At 46.4% G+C, this 20246-nt stretch overlaps 7 protein-coding genes across 9 annotated transcripts; 3 read left to right on the top strand and 4 right to left on the bottom strand.

Moving 5' to 3' along the window:
* The first annotated feature begins 65 nt into the window (after positions 1–65).
* On the top strand, positions 66–1931 carry BDCG_08727 (MFS multidrug transporter). The gene has a single exon (XM_045424516.1). It carries the CDS (start codon positions 651–653, stop codon positions 1773–1775), a length of 1125 nt encoding a protein of 374 aa, XP_045273209.1. The 5' UTR covers positions 66–650; the 3' UTR covers positions 1776–1931.
* On the bottom strand, positions 1930–7659 carry BDCG_08726 (chromosome segregation protein). The gene is made up of 5 exons (XM_045424515.1): positions 7201–7659; positions 6741–7134; positions 4001–6687; positions 3327–3948; positions 1930–3261 (listed from the first exon to the last, which is right to left on the bottom strand). The coding sequence occupies exons 1-5, from the start codon at positions 7447–7449 to the stop codon at positions 2405–2407; spliced, it is 4809 nt and encodes a 1602-aa protein (XP_045273208.1). The 5' UTR covers positions 7450–7659; the 3' UTR covers positions 1930–2404.
* Positions 2016–11960, top strand: BDCG_08725. Of its 2 annotated transcripts, XM_045424513.1 has the most exons (4): positions 2016–8110; positions 8403–8641; positions 8854–10315; positions 10413–11960. In XM_045424513.1, the coding sequence occupies exons 1-3, from the start codon at positions 7933–7935 to the stop codon at positions 8920–8922; spliced, it is 486 nt and encodes a 161-aa protein (XP_045273207.1). In that variant the 5' UTR covers positions 2016–7932; the 3' UTR covers positions 8923–10315; positions 10413–11960. The 2 variants fall into 2 exon arrangements, with proteins under 2 accessions (XP_045273207.1, XP_045282658.1); XM_045424514.1 differs by having other exon boundaries at positions 7762–8110; positions 8854–11880.
* On the bottom strand, positions 9189–12066 carry BDCG_08724. 2 transcript variants are annotated; one of them, XM_045424512.1, is made up of 2 exons: positions 11828–12066; positions 9189–11701 (listed from the first exon to the last, which is right to left on the bottom strand). In XM_045424512.1, the coding sequence occupies exon 2, from the start codon at positions 11435–11437 to the stop codon at positions 9644–9646; it is 1794 nt and encodes a 597-aa protein (XP_045282657.1). In that variant the 5' UTR covers positions 11438–11701; positions 11828–12066; the 3' UTR covers positions 9189–9643. The 2 variants fall into 2 exon arrangements, with proteins under 2 accessions (XP_045282657.1, XP_045273206.1); XM_045424511.1 differs by having other exon boundaries at positions 9189–12066.
* A 35-nt stretch (positions 12067–12101) lies between these two features.
* On the top strand, positions 12102–14098 carry BDCG_08723 (uncharacterized protein). Its single transcript, XM_045424510.1, has 2 exons — positions 12102–12286; positions 12442–14098. The coding sequence occupies exons 1-2, from the start codon at positions 12176–12178 to the stop codon at positions 12682–12684; spliced, it is 354 nt and encodes a 117-aa protein (XP_045273205.1). The 5' UTR covers positions 12102–12175; the 3' UTR covers positions 12685–14098.
* Positions 14099–14170: 72 nt separating this feature from the next.
* On the bottom strand, positions 14171–16586 carry BDCG_08722 (uncharacterized protein). Its single transcript, XM_045424509.1, has 3 exons — positions 15193–16586; positions 14706–14877; positions 14171–14646 (listed from the first exon to the last, which is right to left on the bottom strand). The coding sequence occupies exons 1-3, from the start codon at positions 15230–15232 to the stop codon at positions 14592–14594; spliced, it is 267 nt and encodes an 88-aa protein (XP_045273204.1). The 5' UTR covers positions 15233–16586; the 3' UTR covers positions 14171–14591.
* A 1569-nt stretch (positions 16587–18155) lies between these two features.
* On the bottom strand, positions 18156–19530 carry BDCG_08720 (uncharacterized protein; the record flags this gene model as incomplete). Its single annotated transcript, XM_045424508.1, has 2 exons — positions 18156–18375; positions 18452–19530. 2 exons carry the CDS (start codon positions 19528–19530, stop codon positions 18156–18158), a joined length of 1299 nt encoding a protein of 432 aa, XP_045273203.1.
* Between the last annotated feature and the right edge of the window lie 716 nt (positions 19531–20246).

The following is a 20246-nucleotide window of genomic DNA, read 5'->3' as shown; positions in this document are numbered from 1 at the left end:
ATCAACCGCATAACATGGGATATTATACCAAGAGCGTCGGGAATGATATAGTATTTGGGTACCTGAGGGTATCGGAATTGAGTTCCATTCCATTCCTCACTTTTCTTCTTTCCGAGAGAGTGATTGATGATAGACTTGCAGTAGCCATATGTATGTGGGGAGCTAGTTTGATTCGACTCTCTGAAAATTAGTGACAAATACATCTTTTCGCGACTCTTGGTTTGTATCTCTGTTCACTTTCAAATTGAAGCTTTCATTTTCAATTTGGCTCTACTTCTCTTTTCATCAGTTAAATGGCCCAACCTCCAATCCGTCCAGGTGCAGATGTACCGTTTATCTCTCCTTACTGCGTGTTCCCACCTTCAATGAAGAGTCTTATTGTCTTCATTGTCTCGATTGCCGCTACATTTTCAGGATTGGCTACACATATCTACTTTCCCGTCATCCCAACGATTGCGACAGACCTATCTGTGTCAATAGATTTGGTCAACATTTCCGTTACGGCCAACCTCGTTTTCTAGGCGATTATACCTTTCATTTGGGACGCGTTTTCAGATTGCGAGGGCCGTCGAATTGTATATCTCTCAAGTTTCATTATATTTACAGGGCCTTGTGTTGGTCTCGCAAAAACAAGCAACTACCCCCAGCTTATGGTGCTACGGTGCCTCCAAAGCATAGGAAGTGCGAGTACCATAGTCGTCGGCACTGGTGTTCTTGGAGATATTACTACGAGAGATGAACGAGGCGGCTACATGGGCTACTTCCAGGCAGGGCAGATGTTACCACTTGCAATTGGACCAATCCTCGGAGGGGTATTTGCTGATACGATTGGCTGGAGATCCATATTTTGGTTCCTCACCATCTACTCAGCGGTATTTCTTGTTTTTCTCGGCCTATTCCTCCCAGAGACTCTTCGATCATTGGTTGGAAACAGCTCCGTCCCTGCCAGGGGCATCTCAAAATGCCCCCTGACGTATTTCCAACCACGCCAAGCAGCACAAGGCTCACAGCCAGACTCTGCACCGACGCCCACAACGGTAATATCTAATGGCAAGCAAAGCTTCAACTTCCTCGGCCCAATCCGTATCCTCATTAGCCTTGAAATCACGTTTGCCATCGTCTTCGTCTCCATTTGTTACGCACTGTGGCAAATGACTCTCACCGCGCAATCTACACTTCTCAAGCAAACCTACAATCTCAACGACACCCAACTGGGATTAACATACGTTGCAAACGGCGTGGGCTGCATGGTAAGCACTGCATCAACAGGGAGGCTCCTGGATGTCGACTACAAGCGCATTAAAAGCAAATACAGCGGACCGGCGGAGAGCTTCCCACTGGAGCGAACAAGGCTCCGCACCGCTTGGTTCTGGGCTGGTGTGCAGAGCGCCTCGATCCTTGTCTTTGGCTGGACGCTGGATAAGAATGTCCATATCTCTGTCCCCATCATCAGTACCCTTATAGTAGGATGGACAACAACGTCCATCCAGTGCCTTGTCTTTACCTTCTTGGTGGACGTTTACCCTGAACGGGCCGCTACGGCAGCAGCAGCGCTGAACTTGTTTAAGTGTCTACTTGGCGGTGGGGGAGCGGCGGCTGTGTTTCCCATCATCAAGGGAATAGGGATTGGATGGACGTTTACACTTTTAGCTGGGATTCTCCTTCTAGGGTTGGGCGTTTTGGGCGTACAATTTGTATATGGGCCTAGGTGGAGAGGGGAGGCGAGATCGCGCCTTGGAAGTAGTGACGTTCATGAGATGCTACGAGGAAACTGATACTCTGTATATTGCAATAGATAACTTGGCTATTGAGTCCATCTAACTTATCAAGATTCACAAATGTCTGGAGTTGGCTTTTTTTTTCGTTTTCTCCCCGGGTTCGTCTCTAGGCTTATTCCGCTTCGAAGGTTATCGACCGCTAGAAAGGGGCTAACCCAAGCAGCTAGTTCGTATTCAACCATGCATTCGCCCTGAAAAACAGCCGGCAGTGGCGAAAGATCTGTGTAGATTTACTTCCGAAGCAGTCAATTTATAGGTGGGCTGCTGCTCATCAGCCATACGAAGAGTGATGCAACTTAAAAGTAACTTGAATAAATCTTGATCTACTTCAATCAAGCAATTAAATCGTACCAAAAACAAGTTTGTTTCTCGAAAATCAAAATCATCGTTGAAAGATTGAAAACCCCCACACAAACAGCAAGCAAGAAAGTAATCTCGTCAACCACAAGAAGCAGGAGCAGAGTGAATAAAACCGCAGAAGCCAGGCGCCGTTGGAAATGCAATGTTTCTCACGACGTCATTTAAAACAACAAATAGAAGAAAATCGTTAGATACATCAGATTCCCCCCGTCACAGATGAGGAAAAAGCCAAGGGAGGCAAAAGTGATAACATCAAAACTCCATTCTTACGTGAACACTCTCCTTTCGAATTTCTTCACCGCATCGCGCCACACCCCACCCCCTAACTTAGCCTCAGGAGCTTGCTTCTGTTGAATAATCTTTTCTAACATATCACCAATCTGTGCTTGGCCTACGTCTCCTTCATACGAACTCAAGGAGCCGTAAATTATGCTAGCGGAGACATCGATATCAACATCAATATCCATGTCAGGAGTATCCTTCCCACTTTGAGCGGGTCGAGGCTTCACCGTAAAATCGACATCGATCCGCGCTCTGACTTTGCCATCCACGTTTCTTGATTTCAATGGTGATATTTGCTTTGCATCACCTCCAGTCGATTCGGGAGCTATGGTCGTGGAGGACCAGCCGAGAACCATGCAGCGGATCTCTAATAAAGTGGGTTCGGACGGCTTCGCTTCAATGGCTTTCGCCCTTGTGATTCCGCAATAATCGAGTGCGCGTATTTCATCCCCAAGGCTAATGGCTTTGTCCCATGCTCGCGCCATGCCTGCAAGGAATTGTCTAGGGCTTATTGATGAGTGTGGGAGTTGGGAGGCGCACGTGCGGAGCGCATGGAGGACAAGAGCCTTTTCAGGGGAAGGGCTGCTGCTTGCATGTCGTGCCTCGTGGGTCACGCTGGGTGAGTAAGTAAGGGTAATAGGCAGATTCTTGTTTCCTGGGGAGGAGCTACCGCCAGACAACTCCTGGGTGGATTGGTTGAGGTTGAAAGCGCCGGGATAAAAATCCACCTGGAGCTCATTGCGATATCGCATTCTCAAAGCAGGGCCATATTCGGAGCTCGGTTTCAAAGAAGCTGATAAAATACTCCAGCCTGTTTGGCGCTCAAGTTCACGAACAGAAGCTGTTATTGCATGTTGCATTAGCAAAGAGGGAAAATATGCGCGTATTTAGAGTGTACATGCTCACCTTTCAGAGTTTTAACCTCCTTTATACTCCAACCCCGGCACTCTTCTGTGACTCGCTCCGCTTCACCTATCTGGGCCAAAAGCTCATCTTTCAATCCCGCTCCAGCTTTAATTATGCTCTTCTTGTTTTCCAGCTCCGCCTGTGACTGCTCCAATGACTTCCTCTTTGCGGAAATCTCCGCATCTAACGCAGCTAACCGTTCACGCGCTTGACGAAGTTCTTCCTTATCACAGTTTTCCAGTTCATCGACGGCTCGTTGGAGATTCTGGGCTTCGGTTTCAAGCCTTGCGTGTTTCTCGACTAAAGGGGGCACCACACGATCTAAGAGATCCTCTTTCTTCGACAGAACCGCATCATCATTCTGCATCTCTTCAACGTGACGATCAAGTCCCTCTTTTAAGCCCTCCAAAAGTTTCATGCGCCACTCATACCACATGGACTTGCTTAGCAGGCGCGCGTGAGCTTTGACGTTACGAAATTGGTTGTCCATCAACAACCGTATATCTGGTGGCGCCGTCACGTATTCTTGGAACAAAGGCGGGTTATCTGCGTACGTTTCGGTTTCAATAGACCGGATAATCCGCCGACCCTCTGATATATACGATTTCAATTCACGACACGACTAAAGCAAGTTAGCTCGTTGAAAGAGAATAAGGAGGAGCGAGCCCACTTACGTGTTGGTACAATTCAAGCATCGGAACTGTGCAAAAGCCAGCAGCCACACAATCTTCGAAACTTATGCCTTTGACAGCCTCATCATCTCTCTTTGATGTAGCCTTTTTATTATCACTTGACGGAGCCAATGTATGTCTCCTCTTTGTTGTGGTTAGTTCCATAAAGTGGATGTTAGTCATATTCAGGAAATCTTGAAGCTGTATTGGCTCAACTTGTGGCTCGTGTTCTTGGTTGGAATAGCTCCCCAGGTTGCCTTCCGGGCCAGCACCAGAATATTGGGCGGTATGACCTTCACCTGCGGACAAATCTAACCGGCTAGAAAGAGGAACTCCCTTGGGGGTCGTACTCCCGGGCTTGCCTGGAGACGACCAAGGGTCATTATAACTTGATGCTCGAATTGTTCGCCTGACTGTTTCGCCCATGGAAGGAGGGGCAGGAAGTTTAATGTTTTTGACGGGGCTTGCATCACGACCCCTCAGTCGTTTAGGAGTATAGGCTTCTTCGTCTTCGTCATCCTGATCTAGCTCAGCTGGGCGCTTCCCAAGCAGGCCTACCGCTGCACCCACGTGCAGGCTTTTTCGTGGCTTTGGTTTATTTTTCTTAGGGGTCAGGGTCGATATTAGCTCTTTCAAGTTAAGAGGTGGGCCTTCCCCATTCTGAGAATTGTTGGGTGCTTTAGTGATTGCGATCTCCCTTTCCCTTTCTTCTTCTCGTTCCTTATCAATTTCCTCCTCGAGCTCCCGAGGGTCATCAAATCGGACCACTTGAGAGATTTGACCCTGTGGAACAAAGCTTTGGGAGTCCTCCCCGATGGATCGCCGCCTATCTAGCATTTCCGCAACACGCGGTGACCCGAGACCTTCCCTATCGATACCAAGGCCGCTCGACGGCCGCCTGTGAGGGTGCAAGACAAAGGATGGAGTGGCCTGGCCTGTAATGCTATCATGATGGAAAAGCTTTCTTGAGCTGGGCGGTGTTTTCTTGGTGGAGGTTTCTCGAAGTTCCGGCACGAAAGGCCTTTTCGGGGATGCATTCCGAAACGCGACTTTGCTTGACGGGGGTGTCTTAGCAGGAGTCGAAGCCTTGTTACCCCGTGGAGTCAACTGTTTTTTAGAAGGGCTCGTTGTCTTTTTTACTGGAGATGACGGTCGAGAGCCGCCCCTAGGGGTAGTAGATTCTCTTGGACCCACGCTTCTTCGATCCTGTCTGCGTCTGACACTAGCTACAGTCGGGCTGCCATATTCAGACACGATCGGAGTGTTCTGTTCGATGGTAGCAGCGATTTTCGGAGGGGAGGGAACGATGTTCTCTTGGAATGGTGAGCTAAAAATCTGACCAGCATCGCTTTCTAATTCCATCAACATCTTTCCTTGAGACCTGTTGTTAAAATTGAATTGAGGCGGTAAGATTTTTCCTAGCGCATTCGTCATTTCCATACCCATGGTTTCGTCGTCCTCCAGGGGTTCAGTTTGTTCCTCAATGGGTGGTAAAATACCTCCTACTGCGCTTGTCATCTCCATCTCTTCATCACCAGATGCTTGATCAAGCTCCTCAATTCTATACTCAGCGGGTTCGTTGGAGCGGTGCTCGTATTCTTCGGCGGCTGTCAGTTGGGGATACGCCTGCTGGATACTACCAAGAGCTGAGGTGAATTCCATGGTCATCTCTTCATCACTGCCAACGTCACTGTCCCCAGAGATACCCTTTAGAGGAGAATGATTACGAGCTATGCCGCCAACCACGTTTGTAAATTCCATAGTTTGGTCCCCGAGATTTGACAACTCGCTGGTCGATATCCGGCGGGCTTTGTCCAAATGGCCATCGTTTGAAGCAACGGACCTACGGCGGGGCTTTCCATGTGGTGAGGTTTCGTCCCGTTTCCCCGGAATTATTCCTCCAATGGCTTTGGTTATATCCATACTCATATCTGCTTCACTCTCATCATAATATCCGGCATCAGATTGCCTATTTGGAGGTTGATATTGCGATAGTGGGTGAGAGAAATGATTAACATTCTCCTGGTCCAGCCGAGCACTTAAGTCTTCCAAGTCTAAGTCAAGTTTATTTGCCCCCTTCTTAACCCAAGGTTGGAATGCCCCAGCAATTTCACGATTCGTGAATTCCATAGACAAGTCACCATTCTCATCGTATTCAATTCCTTTGGTGCCTGCTAGTTGAGCAGCCTGGCGTAAAGATCGCTCTAGCCTCGCACTATCGCTAGTGCTTGAAGCCTCGGAATGTGTAGAAATAGATCGCTCGGTAATATTCTCCATACTCATCAATGTGGCCCCATCGTCGTCATCGTCGTCGTCATCGGAATTCATGTCCCCATCCACAACATGTTCGCCGGCCTCTTCACTTCCACCTGCCGAGCTTCCACTAAATGGACTTGAAGAAAATGCTTCATTAGGGTCGGGGTTGTACATATCTCTGTGAGCTACGCCTGAGCTGCGATGTGATTTTTGATGTGGATCATGGCCACTATAATTTGGATCGTCATGTGGATTGTTCGTTGGCGGTTCAGTATTATCCAGCTCTTGCTTTTGGGTGTGTTGAGCTGGATCCGTCAAAGCAGAGGCGCGCCTGGTAGAATTCGAGGCGGAGGAAGACGTAGAATCTTCAGCCAATTCAACTACGTTCCAAGTATGTAGTGTGGCCTCTGGCGCAAATGATACACGACGATTTGCTTTAACACTGTTAGTAAGAACAATGCTTTGAGGAGAACGGTCTGAAACCTACCCATCGATTTTCGCCTTGCTGCCCTGTGGTCCAAAATAGCCTGTCTCTCGCGCTCTCGCTGTTCAGCTTCTTCCCTTTCCCTAGCCGCAGCCATTTGTTCCCCCTCCGCGCGAACCGCAATTTTGGCATTTTGGATAACAGCCGAAGGATTAAAAGTATCAAATGGTTTGACCAAATGATCTGCCCCGACAACGGGAGCTGACGGTGGTTCAGAGACGTTAATAGGGGGCTCATTTTTTTCATTCAGGCTATTTGATTGGCGATAATTGGAGCCGCGTTGCGGACTTCGAGCCGGAGTTCGTTTGCGCGTTTCATCGAAAGATGGAATACTTCGTATGGGAGAGACGGGTATCGTAGGTTTGAGAATGGACTTTAATGGGAATTGAGCGGTTGACTGGTCAAGCAATTAGTAATTCAAAACTGTCAGTGAATTAAAAATATCCGAAATTTAAATATATACCTTCCGTCTATTGCCATTTGCATGCTGAAGCGCATCCAACCCGCCAGGCCCAAGACTTTTACTCCGCATCTTTTTATCCGATCGTGTCGGTCTCTGCGGCGCATTTCTCTGCTCGTTCACAACGCTCAGATCCGCAGTCATATTTTCCTTATCAACGCCAGATCCAACGCCAGGACGGGGCATCTGGGCGAAAGACCGGCGAGACCTCACACGCGCAGCCCCCGCAGAATCGTTCTTTGTCGGCGCCATGCGTTTGCGGGATGGGATGTAGGAATAAATGTAGGAATATGTGTTGTAGCGGAAAGGGAATTGAGTGTTTAGCAGGTTGATAAATATGGATTAACGTCCACCATTGCCCACGCGCAGCCAGCCCGAAGTATTACAGTATTGTATATATGTATCGTTATCCGGAGTTGTCGTCCCCAAGTCAAGAGTTTCCGCAGTCTCGTCGCGTCATCCTGGAAATGACGGAGCTACCGAATCTAGACTAGCGTAGTAAACAAACCGAAAAGCCCTAGCCGAGGGACACTAGCACGCATCCGCACTAGCGCGGCTCCAGCACTCCCACATTCAATTCGGCATCGTCAAACTCCGCACAAAACTTGTCAATCTCGGACGACGACATCGCCAACGACCGACCACTCGACACACCTCGCGCCAGAAATCCACCAACTCTCTCCCAGAACCCCGTCCCGCGAGCCCAGTGTCGGATATCTTGATCTTTTCGCAACCATGGCGACCGAGTTGACCGTACAGTCGGAACGTGCTTTCCAGAAGCAGCCGCACATCTTCCTCAACTCTAAGCAGAAGTCCAAGAGCAAGAAGGTCGGAAAGGGAGGCCGGAGATGGTACAAGGACGTGGGCTTGGGATTCCGCACCCCAAAGACTGCCATTGAGGGAAGCTATATCGGTACGGAGCCAGTTTCTTTTGAATATATAACCCGCGCGAGTTGCGCGAGCACACACGCTTGAGATGTTTGAAATTTTCGTTGGATTCGCGGAATTGAGACAGTATGGGAAAATGGAATGGACGGCTTTATGGAATTTTGGCTGGATATGCTTTTTGGCCATTTTTTGGATGGAAGAAGCCGCCGAGATACCGTGCTTCTATTCTATCCATTTTTGGCGCAATGCGACCCAAAAATTTTCGATTTCTCAACGATAAAATCAAGTCATCTCTAACTCAGTACATTGAACTACAGATAAGAAATGCCCCTTCACCGGCCAGGTTTCTATCAGAGGTCGTATCCTCACCGGCACCGCCGTCTCAACCAAGATGCACCGAACCATCATTGTCCGCCGCGAATACCTCCACTACATCCCCAAATACTCCCGATATGAAAAGAGACACAAGAACATTGCCGCCCACGTCTCCCCAGCTTTCCGTGTTGAGGAAGGTGACCAGGTCACTGTTGGGCAGTGCAGACCTCTCAGCAAGACTGTATGTGTTTGATTTGACATATACCTTTTTTTTCTATTTCCAGGTTATGGTTTTCCACGGGATTGCCATTTTGTTTTGCAAATGCAGAAAAAATGGACGAAAAGCGCGGCAGGTGTTATTGCCGTATGCAAGCACTTGTTATTTAGGAGCGGCACTATTGGTATATCTTGACATATGTATGCGTTTGTACTAACTCAATATGCTTTTGCTAGGTCCGATTCAACGTCCTTCGCGTCCTCCCCCGCACTGGCAAGGCCGTTAAGCAATTTGGAAAGTTCTAGATGCTCGTTGATCTGGAAGGCGTTGCGGGGGTGGGGGGGGTGAGGTTGTTGGTGTGGAGCGCTGGGTTGTACGAGGGCCAAATGACAAACGAACCTGCCTTGATGTTACGGAATATGTTTTTTATTGAGGATTAAAAAAATAAAAAATGATAGAAACGACAGGCACAAGGACAAAAGGTACATGGAAAAACGGCGCGTGCCCCCAAAACGACACAGCTCACGCTTTTTTTTCAGTCCTTTTCCTGAAAGGGGCGGCTTGTGCATAATTCTCTTTTTTTTTGTTTTGTTTTGATTTCTCCCATATAGAGGGGGAATTATATTCCAATACTAAGTAAGGAGTTTAGTTGTCAAATGCCATGTGAACCTTTTTCAAATTTCACTTCTGCGCGCTGTTCTCTTTCTGGCGTAGCACACACAACCTTGGAGAACAAACCCTGGACACTTTGATGCATATTAAAGTCATTAAGCAGGAGTTGCGAGCCTATCGCGCTTTGCAGGCTGGGACGCGAAGAAATTCCCTTCCCCGGTACCTCCTCTTCATCAAGTTCCCGAACAGATAAACTACAAAGTTACTAAACACAACAATTATTCTCACACAGAGACCCTTAAATTTACAGCAACCCGGGATATAACAAAAAGCACATAAACAATAACCCGGGGATAACCAAATGATTCCGCTTGACCAATTTGAGAAGCTTTCAAACCCTGGCCGATGTGTCCGCTACCACCCCATCATCCGATTAACTCGCTCCCGGTCCAGTGCAAATACATTTGCCACAGCCTCATTTCCTCCCAGCTCAACTTCCACTGACTGCCACCTATATGTCGTCTCTGCTCTCTGTGTGACTTCTTCTGCCACCTCGGACTCTGATTCGATGGTGCGGCGAAGCTCTTCCCGAAACCTGTCCAATGCCTCTTCTGCTTGATTGATTTGGTGCTCATGGTGGTGGCTTTCTTCCTCATCCTCTATTACTACCAATTCGTCTAATTCCATGGCATCCACGTCCTCCACCTCCACATCCTCATCATCTTCGATAACCACGACTTCCTGCACGTGCTGATCGTTAACTTCTGCATCAGTGTCGTCATCGATTACAATAATTTCTTGCTTCCTTTCGGATTTCTGGGGCGTTATTGGTGGTGTTGTGAAGGGTATTGCGGATGCCGATGTCGAATTGCTGTATCCAAGCTGGACCCCATCAAGAAACTCATCATCTTGAGCATATCTAGTTTCACGGGTGAAACGCCAGCCATGTGCAATTTTCACGGCAACCTGGTTGGCATATTCCACGGGTAAGTTGATGATCCTGAGAAATTTACCTACAGTCACTCCAGCAGCATTATTAAACTTTGTAGGACTATCCCTGAGTTTGCAATGAAGAGGGTTACGGTTGTAAGTAAAAGACGCTATGTCTTTAATCTGGAGAATAGAGCCAATATCATGGTGAAGTTCTGCAATCTCAAGGAGTTCTGACTGAGTTATTGTACAGACAATACTTGATTCCGGGATCTCTCTCCAAATAAGCCATTCTGACCATCCATAATATCCTGGGGTAATATCAGAAGACAGGGGTTCTTTGCTGAGGATATATTGCGCGGAAAATATCCCATTTTGGTCCAGCTTGGAAGCATCAATTATTGACACTCTTGAATTCTGACCCTTTGTCAACATTCTGTGAACGCAAGGCAGCAGGGTGGAGAATGTTGAAATAAATGGAGAGTTGACTTCGTATCTTGACAAATGGGTTTTGGCCATCGCTTCAATGTCACGCTGATGGTAGAGCGAGGGGTGCAAGGTATCAGCAAGCCCCGAAGAAAAATACTGGGGATCATTGATGCCGCTGCTTTGCGAGTTGAAGAAGCGATACAAGATTTGTGGCCTTGTTCGGGTTCTGTCATATCTTGGCTTCATCCCTGCCCTAGGGAATTCCGCTCCCCGGGCGCATGCAGGTTCAATGGCAGGTTCAATGGCAGGTTCAACTACTTCGTGGGTAGCGTAGGTGTCGGCGTCAGGTGTTGGGTTAGATTGGAGGCTACCATCTGTGCTAGGACGAAAGAAAGACTGTAAAAGTTGGAAGCCTGGGCCTTTTGGCTTAACTGGGCTGTCATCACGATTCCTTCGGTGTAAATGAATACCAAGCTCTGTAGCGGCAATTTCAATAACTCTCCGGCATTCCTCATACTCTTCATCATCAGCAAGGGACGCTGAGTTCACAGAGACCCAAATGAGATGTCTCCTATACAGCATGTCATAATGCTGTGTATTGACAGTGGTGACAGGGAGGCCATCTTTGAAACCCACGATCTCTGTATCAAAGATGTGGTTGAAGATTTTAGTTTCATCTTTCTTTGCAAGAGAATAAAACCGTCGAAGAACACACAACACCTCTCGCTGAGGATCCGTCCACCTATGCCTTAGGGGTTTAATATTTCCGAAGTCTAGGAAAGATGGATAATATTCCTCATCATTGTTCCGGTCTGATTGGGATGGGGATTGAAGCTGTGGCACCTCCATGATGGCAAGAAGATGAGGTTAGGCAATAGAGCGGCGGGATATAATGGACACTTTGGGACCTGAGAGGAGAAGGATGAGAGTGGTTTAAAAATTCAATGAACCGTGGCTTTGATGGAGGTAGAGGAATGTGTATGATGCGATAACACAACAACAGCACCGCACCGTCATGACGCCCAAGGAGTGAATGATGAAGGCATCTAGGACAGGGTTGATCAGCCACGGCATCCATCATTCACTCCACGGCATCATTCACTCAATGGCAGTCTATATACCCCACGCGAGGAGCGTTTATAAGCACATTCAGTCTCAGATATGGATGAACATTGTTAACGCAATAGCAATGTTGATTTGATAGCAAACAAGTCATAATAGGAACTAGAGATCAAATACATCATCAGCTCAAGATCTTGTTTGAAAGTTTGGTGGCTTCAAAAGGAAATCGAAGGAAAGTGATTGGGACCAGACTCCCTTTCAGTGAAGGTAGAGAGGTTTTCATTGGATGATTGAAAAAAAAAAAAAAAAATGAGTGTAATCCCCAACGCTATCAACTTAAACAGCTAAGTTATATCTCAAGGGCCCAGCGATTTCTTAATATTGCCTTGTTGCTAAAGGAAGAGCGAGGAGTTGTTTGACTGTATGAATCCACACACGTGATCTCGGCGCAAACACCCTAGCCCGGTGGTTATATAGTACATTTTTCACTCAATCGATTGCTCCAAAGTAGCCCAATATTACACAATGGAGAACTTCCAAGCCGTCCAATATCTTGAATCCCTACTGGGAAAAACACTCAGAATTCATACGATAGATACAAGGCTATTCGTCGGCACCTTCAAATGCACAGACAATGTAAGCTCACCTACATCTAGCTCTTAGCCGGGAACCCCCCCCCCCGCTATATATAAATAAACCCGAATCCTTCCCCTTAAAAAACTTAACCAAAAGAGCCAATACCTTCCATGAATCTGATATCTAAACACGAATACATATCTTCCTACCAATAGGATCGAAACATTATCCTCTCCGCAACCCACGAATACCGCTATCCCTCCATCTCTCCTGACATTGAAACCGAACCCGCGGATGTCGCCAGAGACGATCCTGCAGCTACGGGCATTGTCAAAGCCGATATGACCAGTCGCTACATCGGCCTAGTGGTTGTCCCCGGCCAGTATATCACCAAGATTGAGCTGGATGAATATCGACCACAGCAACCGGGGGGGAATCGCCAGGCACCGTTAAGTTGAGAATGCCGAGCAGCAGCGTGCACTGACTGGGTGGAAATTACAATTGCAAGCGGGTTCAGAGAAAGAGAGGGATAAAAAATAGAACCACATTATCCGGGTGATCTCAGCCATTGGGAAATTTTTCTTAACAAAAAGCTCTCTCCATCCGGCTACCGCATATCGACTCTACCCCCTGCGTACCTACCTACTCTATATCTCTCGGGGCGACACTAACATATATCCAGCCGTGTACTACGTTGAAATCGGACTTTCTGACAAGCCATGAGGGGGAACAGTACATGTACAATCACATTAGGCACAGCAGAATCCTTTTATGTTTTCACCAATTTCACGATCGCCAGGTACTACATTAATGTTTTTCACGGCTAACCGAATGTCATTCCCCAGCCCATAAATGGAGACACGGAGGAAACGGAGGGCCGCGCGGCAATGAGAACGGTTTGTCCTCTGTCCGTACGTGTGTGCACAGCGAGCACGGATAATTAAAAGGTGGGGGGGTGCGAAGGGTGGACGGGCCGCTGCGGTGACAAGGTATCAATCAAATCTTTGACTGCCGTTGCGAGAGAGACATCGAGTCGGAATCGAGCTGAGACAGTGATTAGATCGGGCAATTAGCTGCTTTCGGATTTTTGTGGAAGTGCCAATTGTTTTGGAGAAGGGTTACACGACAAAACTTTTTGTGCCTTTTTCGTGGGATGACCTGTTTCATGACGAATGGCCCCCTGCCATTAATTTCCCGGTTGAGTTTGCAATTGGAGGGATGTTGTTTTGTTTCCAATTGTTACATTTGTGGTGTTATACAGACAGAAGCAAATATTTAGTAGGAGTGTGTGAGGCTGGCTAGATTACACATCCCATCCTACATTCCATGTTCGATTTATGTAGTATCCATTTGTGAATAACTCTGCAGTATTGGCGACCACAAATAGAAAGAACATTTGCTTTGAAGTACAGAAAATAGAAGAGTTCTACATTGCAATGTTCAAGAATGTAAAGGTCTACATACCCACAGTGTTGGGATCCAAAACCGGATATGCAGAAAGAAAGTGCCCAGGATCATTTGACGATCGGGGAAATGTAATGGCTAGATAGAGAGGACAACTCCTCTTGGTCAGTTTTCACGCTTAGATAGATATCTTACTCTCGCTATCTGCTGCTGGCAGTGTAATAAGGGTTTCAACTCCGAGTTTTGTATATTGAGGAGCATGGTTGATCGCGTTGGTAAAATTGAAGAGTAACTAGGAAAACGAAGAAACTGACGACGGACAAGAGGCTGAACATGCCTGGATGACTAGGAACGGAACTTTAGTTAACTACTCTGTACTGATTTCATAAACAAAATACATCCCATTTTCAATGTACATGGTAATTTGTCTTGTTGTTTAAAGCTGAACATTGAAAATATGAAAGAGAAAAAAACATGATAAATGAGGGGTATAGAAGCGCCCAAAAAAAAAAAAAAAAAAAAAAAAAAAAAAAAAAAAAAAAAAAGAGAGAGAGAGAGAGAGAGAGAGAGAGAGAGAGGAATAAGAAGAAAGAAAGAAAAACGGAAGAAATGGTAAAAACGGCGTTGCGAGCGTGTGCATATATGGATGGAAAGAAGGCAGAAGTCAGAACAAAATTTAGCCTGTAAAAAAATACATGGTAGGCTTCGGGAAGTAAGTTGTATCAGAATCGAATTCAGCGAGCAAGAGGCAAGCCAGAGAAGAAAAGAAAATTGGTTTAAAACAGGATATAGATATGGGAAAAAAGGGGGTCCAATACTGTGAGTTAGGAAAACGAGCCTAGAGAGAATGAAACGGGGGGGCCATGTACGTGCAAGATGAACAAGGATATATATAGATAACCCAAAGTAATCCTCCAAAAAAAAAAAAGCGTGCGAAGTTGTTTTGCAAGCAACCCGGGCACTAGAATTTCGTGTTCCATTGTGAGCCAAAAGAAAATAGCGGCAAACGAGTACTACTACGTCTCCTGGTTAGTTCCAGCGACCGTGTGAATTGGCACCTTGATTCTGTGCGTACAACTGCCCCGCAAATGTAGTGGTGGAGGGAGCGCTCTGGGAGCGTAGGGCCGTAAGAGCGACTTCTGCCGCATCCTCTTTGGCGTTGTTGGTATTCTGGCCGTCGTAGAAATAGCGGGCAGCAAAGCTGGTGCCCTGAATTGTGACGGTGCTAGACCATGCGGTGCGGCCGCCTGAGGAGAAGACAGATGTAGAAATGAATGGGTTAGTAGTGGCCTTGACTTGTTCAGAGATGCAGCATGGGGTTCCTTTCTTCTTCTTTATTTTTTTTTGTCTTTCGTTTCTCTTTTTTCTCATTTTATTGGATGAGGGCAACGAGAAATCAGGTAGATGATATTGAATGTACGTTTCTCACAAGATCTAGGTCGGAGAGGTGGACGGGCTCAAGATGACGGGGCAATTCTTTTCTCTCTATTTCTTTCTAAGACCCAAAAAAAAAAAAAAAAAAAAAAAAAAAAAAAAAAAAAAAAAAAAAGGAGGGGAACCACCTCGACGATCGGACATAAGGTTGAAAACTGGAGCCTGCATTTGGCTTATCCTGCAGTGTTCTTCGGAGGATTTTTAGTACTTGAACAATGTGGGAGGGTTTCTTTCAATTGTCAAGGACATTGTCGGACCTTGAAGCTTCTCCTGCCATGTAATACGTTGAACGCCATTGGTGCGGGGAGCAGTATTGGCGGTGGCGAGGCTAGCCATTATTGAACTCTTGTTTCTGAAAGAGGGTGAGAAGGTAGAAGGGAAATTCTGGTGCAATGAGCTAGATCGGAACGATAATGGTATCCGTGAGGTTTGAGTCGTTATATAAACAGGTGACAAGAAGTAGGCAAAATGTAAAACCAATTTGAAGAGGAAACAAATATATTAATATATTTGAAGCGAGGGAATCAAAAAAGTATTTTCTAAACACAAAAGAGAAAGAAAAACTTTTTTTCTTTTTTAGGTATTTTGAAGGATAAAAAAACCGAGGAGGAGAGGAGGAGGAGAACCGATAGCTCTAATATAAAGGAATTGGGGAGGAGCGGAGAGGAGGGATGGCAAACCACATCAATGAACTTCTATAAAGTTCATTATTTACTGCAAGAACCGCACCGGAGCCCAACCAGTCAGTCCAAAGAGGATAGTCTTATGCAAGATTGAGTCAAGGTGACGAGTGTGTATCGTTAACGTCCACATTTCTCCTTCCTACACACCACACCACCTCTGGCAATCATCGAGCCAGCTTTGGAGCGACATGACATGGAGAGAGCCCATTGATCCTCCTAGGAGGAGAGGCTGATGGAACGGGCCGCTGCCTGGCGCTTTCCATTAGGTTCCGAGTTGAACTCCAGGAACTAGACGCCTGGTTAACTATGCGCGCCGGCGACAGGAATCAAAAGCAGCTCTCCCAAAAGGGCATGTTAAATGACGGGGATTTGTAAATGGACTAGCCGGTGGACAGCAAGCCAGACCCCCCCCACCTCGATGGAAAAATGGAATGGAGCTGTGAGAGGGGCTCTTCCGAATGCACCAAAGGTTGGCTTGCCATGGATGTGCTTGAGTAGCTCGAGCTGGGGCTTGTGAGCTCCCTCCAGGCGATGTAGTGTTAAAAAAAAGGGGGTGTATAGGATATTATCAACCACACGAGCGCTGGATTCAAATGAGACAGGCTGTTGAACCTGATGGTTGGGCAGCGGCCAACCAATTTGACGAACCCAGCAAAGACTTGCCAGCTCATCAAAAATAAAAATAAAAATAGAGATGATGTGCCCTTGACAGGCACGAACAGCGCAAAGGAGATATGGTGAGGCAAGAAAGCGCCGACAGAGGGGGGTAAGGCGGCCAGAAGAAAAGCTTGAGTGAGTGAGTGAGTGTGTTTCGCCTCCAACTCGTGAGGGAATAAAAAAAAAAAAAAAAAAAAAAAAAGGTCTAGCAGGGTTTCAGTTCTCCAGCGTGAGCCTGCTAGACGGATATGGGAATTGTAACTGAGCAAAGAAAAAAAAAAAAAAAGAAAAAGAAAAAGAAAAAGAGCAGTGGGGAATCCTGACGATGGAGGGGTTGTTAGTTATTACAGTCAGGTAGACGGTGGATATCAGCAAGTAGAAAGCCAGATAACGGGGATTTTACGGGCTTTCCAGCAAGGCCGACGTGCAGCGAAATCCAAAAAAAAAAAAAAAAAAAAAAAAAAAAAAAAAAAAAACGCGGCACCAGCTAGCGGGGGCTTTGGCATGGAAAATTAATTAGCCTGCCGTTCGCTGTCGATGGCCTCCAAGGCCATTCCGGGCTTTGTTGCGGTCTTGATTCGCTGCTTTTTCTTTGCTCTCTCTTGCTGAAGCGGAGGTTGGGCACTCATACCTGCATTGTCAGCACGACACGCTCCACAGCGAATGCGCAGAGATGGAGATTGGAGATGATTGATGGAATGGCTCCAGAGCGAGAAAGGGGCAGAAAAAAAAAAAAAAAAGAAAAGAAAAGAAAAAGAAAAAGAAAAAGAAATCCAAGAATCCAAAGAGGTCGAATGAGGACTCGAACTTGTTGGAGCTAACTGCTAACTGAGGGTAAAGTGGTAGTTAACTAGTTGCACGAATTCGAGCTCGAAAAGACTTGAGAAACAAAAAAAAAAAAAAAAAAATTGAAATAAGCCCATGTAACCCCCCCCCCCAGTTGCTTGCTGAGATAGCTGCATTTAAAAAATAAAATAAAAATAAATAAATAAAAATAAATAAATAAATGACTATTCGATATGATAGTATGATAATAATACAAGAAAAGGAAGATGAATAATTACAGAAAAATGTTGCAATATCATATCCATAGACATGGCTTAAGCTAGTACGTTATCTCCAAAAATAGGACACAATAAGACAAACCCGCATGAACTTCGTAAAAAGAAAACATATAATTCTAGCCACGTTTCATCGTAAACAGGACCTGTTTGTCTCCAAAAATGCTGCCCATTCCAGCGGTCCCGGTAGCTCCTGGAGGGGTCCAAGACATGGTATTCGATGGCCACCTTCGTAGTGTCCTAGTCCCCCTGTAACGCCGTCTGCACAATGATCGATCGTATCCTCCCTCCTGCAAACTAAATGGATTTGCGAAAAAGAAAAAACAAAAAAAGAATTGAGAAAAAGAAAAATTTTATGGTTCGTAGGAAATGCGCCATTTCCACGTACATGAACCTAGCCTCATCGATATACTCCAGGGCAGGCTTTCTTACATGGCAAAAGTGTGACAACCTGACCCCCTCAATTGCTCTATTCCAGCATGGCGAAGATCTCATTCCCGACTGCAAAATAGCAAAAGTCTCGATGTTCTGGTACCAAGCCATGAGTTCCACGTCAATAATCTTATGAAAAAGAAAAAGAATTAATAACAAGTACATGAGAGAAGATAGTGCAGCAATGGAAAAATACAATAGTGGGAGCAATCAAAAAGCCCGATATAGCCCGTGAAAGAGAAAGACAAAACCTGATTCTTAAGCATGAGCAAACATCTGGCGAAATGAGCTGTGTCGAGATCCAGTCGAGCCACGACGGTGGAAAACCTTCTCTATAATTTTGTTCGAGGCCACAGAGTCCATACTCTTCATAAATGATGAAGTCATAGGAGTGTGGGAGAGTGAGGTCCGTTTGTTATTCCAGCGGCGCTTGATACTGTCGTCCACCAATGCAATAAGCCCAGTGGCAACGACGACACTAAAAAACATCATGCATTAGAATATGTAATGTACCTCAGGGGCGCTGTGAAGTGGCAGGTAAACAAGCTACTTACTCAGCAACATCTTTCATGCTTTCATATAATGAAGGGTCGCTGATCCACATAGAGCAAGGCGGAATCCAGCCGCCTTTGCTTCTTTCTTCCAGAGCTTCCAGTGGAGTCAGACGTTCTGTTAAAATATGTGCAACTGGTTTTGACTTTGCTACATGATAGAGGTCAAACGAGATTTCCTTCGAATCTCCATCCCTTCGACTACTTCTCTTCCATTGATATCTCGTACTCCAATATTCGAAGTCGTAATGTTTGGAGCCCTTGGGGCCTCTCCGCTTGACATCGACATGCGCATAATTGGAGAACTCGAGTTGGATAATGTTTGTCGGCTCGGGGCTTTTGGGTCGCGATAATGATTCTATAGAATATCTCCTGCCATTGCCATTCTCGGTGCATTCTGTTGATGGTTTATATCCCGAGTTCTGCCTCCATAGCCCATTCGTTGTGGTGGCTATTGAATCTGATTTGGAACGCAGAGTGGAGAAAGCGTTGGTCAAAGGTCGTTGCAGAGCAGTGAGCATTTCTGCAGACGGCTGGTTGAACTTCCTCGCTGAATGGCAGACCTCTCTTCCGGAGTCTCTGCAATACCGTCGAAGTGAGAATTTCCTATTTCCCAGATCGTGCATGCGGAGATGAAACAGCGTGATGTCGTACTGACGCCCTCCTGGCTGAACCGCAATGGTATCAATGCGTAGGTTCATGTTTCCATCAATCGTGGTATCATCGTGTCTTATAAGAAGTCGCCTGGGGGATGGGAACAACTCTCCAAACGTTGGTGGGGATGAGGGGATAGGATTCGATGGAAAATCCTCATATCTATCTGAGACAAGTTCGATTGGTGGCTCGTCGTCTATGTCCTCTTCTGTTTCTGATAATATTGTCGATGCATATGTGTCTGTTGATTCTCTCCCATTAACTCCAACCTGAGGGTTGCCTTTTCCTAGATTAATCACCATAGGTGGATGGCTGTAAGCGGTTTGATAAGTGCTATGTGACTGATTAGATCTATGTCTAGACGCCGAAGTACTAGAACTATCATTCCTCGCCGCAGGGTCCTGGGCAATGCTCAGGGTCGTTGACATGTTGAAAATGTCCGAGTAGAAAGTTGACGTTTACTGGGAACGACGATAACGGGGATGTTGGGAAACCAGTGAAAGTATAACGTTATCCTGAATGAAAAAAATAAACGCAAGCCCGGAAGTGAAGCGGACAAGTACAGTACATGACAGTTAAAGAGCTTTGAAAATGTAAATAAAGCTCAACAACTTGACAATATCGGAAGATCGAAAATATTGTGACGTTGAGGTGAGGGCTTGCTTATCCTGCTCCACACCGGTACAATGCGGAGCGACACGTCGTCGAGTGGTGCGAAGAAGAGCGAGCGAGTGGGCTGTTAACGTTTCACTAGATGAGATTGCGGTCGGAACACCCCAGACAGTCCAGGAGGATACCCAGGTGGTTGGTCATAGGGGAGTAACACGAAGTTGTTCTGGCCAGCACGAGTTAGAGGGGCCAAAGACCTATCATTGGCAACAAGAAGGGACTCAACTCCACAGGGATTGGGCAAAAAGTCAAGGATAGGTAATTATTGGGGGTTATGCTTGCTGAAAATACCACCGCAAAACACCACTGTTAGCTAACGGGCGCCAGGCCCCAAAACCGGCTCGTACACCACACATGCACGGAATGCAGAATGACGATGTCGATTCGCGATGGTGAGTGGGATGCCCTTTTGGCTGGTACTTGGCAGCCAATGGGGGTTGACTCGGCCAATGAACACAGCCACTCCGCGTTGTTG

This window comes from Blastomyces dermatitidis (assembly GCF_000003525.1).
Source record: "Blastomyces dermatitidis ER-3 genomic scaffold supercont1.12, whole genome shotgun sequence".
In the NCBI taxonomy this organism is placed as follows: Eukaryota; Fungi; Ascomycota; class Eurotiomycetes; order Onygenales; family Ajellomycetaceae; genus Blastomyces; species Blastomyces dermatitidis.
This window is presented reverse-complemented; position numbering and strand designations above follow the sequence as displayed.

What these genes read in the sequence shown, in the direction of transcription:
- BDCG_08727 (XM_045424516.1), top strand. Translation starts at nt 651, where the DNA reads ATGGTGCTACGGTGCCTCCAAAGCATAGGAAGTGCGAGTACCATAGTC.
- BDCG_08726 (XM_045424515.1), bottom strand. Translation starts at nt 7,449, where the DNA reads ATGGCGCCGACAAAGAACGATTCTGCGGGGGCTGCGCGTGTGAGGTCT. An exon ending in CAAATGGCAATAGACGGAAG is followed by an intron (nt 7,135 to 7,200) that starts GTATATATTTAA and finishes TTGCTTGACCAG; the next exon opens with TCAACCGCTCAATTCCCATT. An exon ending in GGAGGTTAAAACTCTGAAAG is followed by an intron (nt 3,262 to 3,326) that starts GTGAGCATGTAC and finishes ATGCAATAACAG; the next exon opens with CTTCTGTTCGTGAACTTGAG.
- BDCG_08725 (XM_045424513.1), top strand. Translation starts at nt 7,933, where the DNA reads ATGGCGACCGAGTTGACCGTACAGTCGGAACGTGCTTTCCAGAAGCAG. An exon ending in CATTGAGGGAAGCTATATCG is followed by an intron (nt 8,111 to 8,402) that starts GTACGGAGCCAG and finishes ATTGAACTACAG; the next exon opens with ATAAGAAATGCCCCTTCACC. An exon ending in GCAGACCTCTCAGCAAGACT is followed by an intron (nt 8,642 to 8,853) that starts GTATGTGTTTGA and finishes TGCTTTTGCTAG; the next exon opens with GTCCGATTCAACGTCCTTCG.
- BDCG_08724 (XM_045424511.1), bottom strand. Translation starts at nt 11,437, where the DNA reads ATGGAGGTGCCACAGCTTCAATCCCCATCCCAATCAGACCGGAACAAT.
- BDCG_08723 (XM_045424510.1), top strand. Translation starts at nt 12,176, where the DNA reads ATGGAGAACTTCCAAGCCGTCCAATATCTTGAATCCCTACTGGGAAAA. An exon ending in CCTTCAAATGCACAGACAAT is followed by an intron (nt 12,287 to 12,441) that starts GTAAGCTCACCT and finishes TCCTACCAATAG; the next exon opens with GATCGAAACATTATCCTCTC.
- BDCG_08722 (XM_045424509.1), bottom strand. Translation starts at nt 15,232, where the DNA reads ATGCAGGCTCCAGTTTTCAACCTTATGTCCGATCGTCGAG. An exon ending in CCTTATGTCCGATCGTCGAG is followed by an intron (nt 14,878 to 15,192) that starts GTGGTTCCCCTC and finishes TCTTCTCCTCAG; the next exon opens with GCGGCCGCACCGCATGGTCT. An exon ending in ACTACATTTGCGGGGCAGTT is followed by an intron (nt 14,647 to 14,705) that starts GTACGCACAGAA and finishes CAGGAGACGTAG; the next exon opens with TAGTACTCGTTTGCCGCTAT.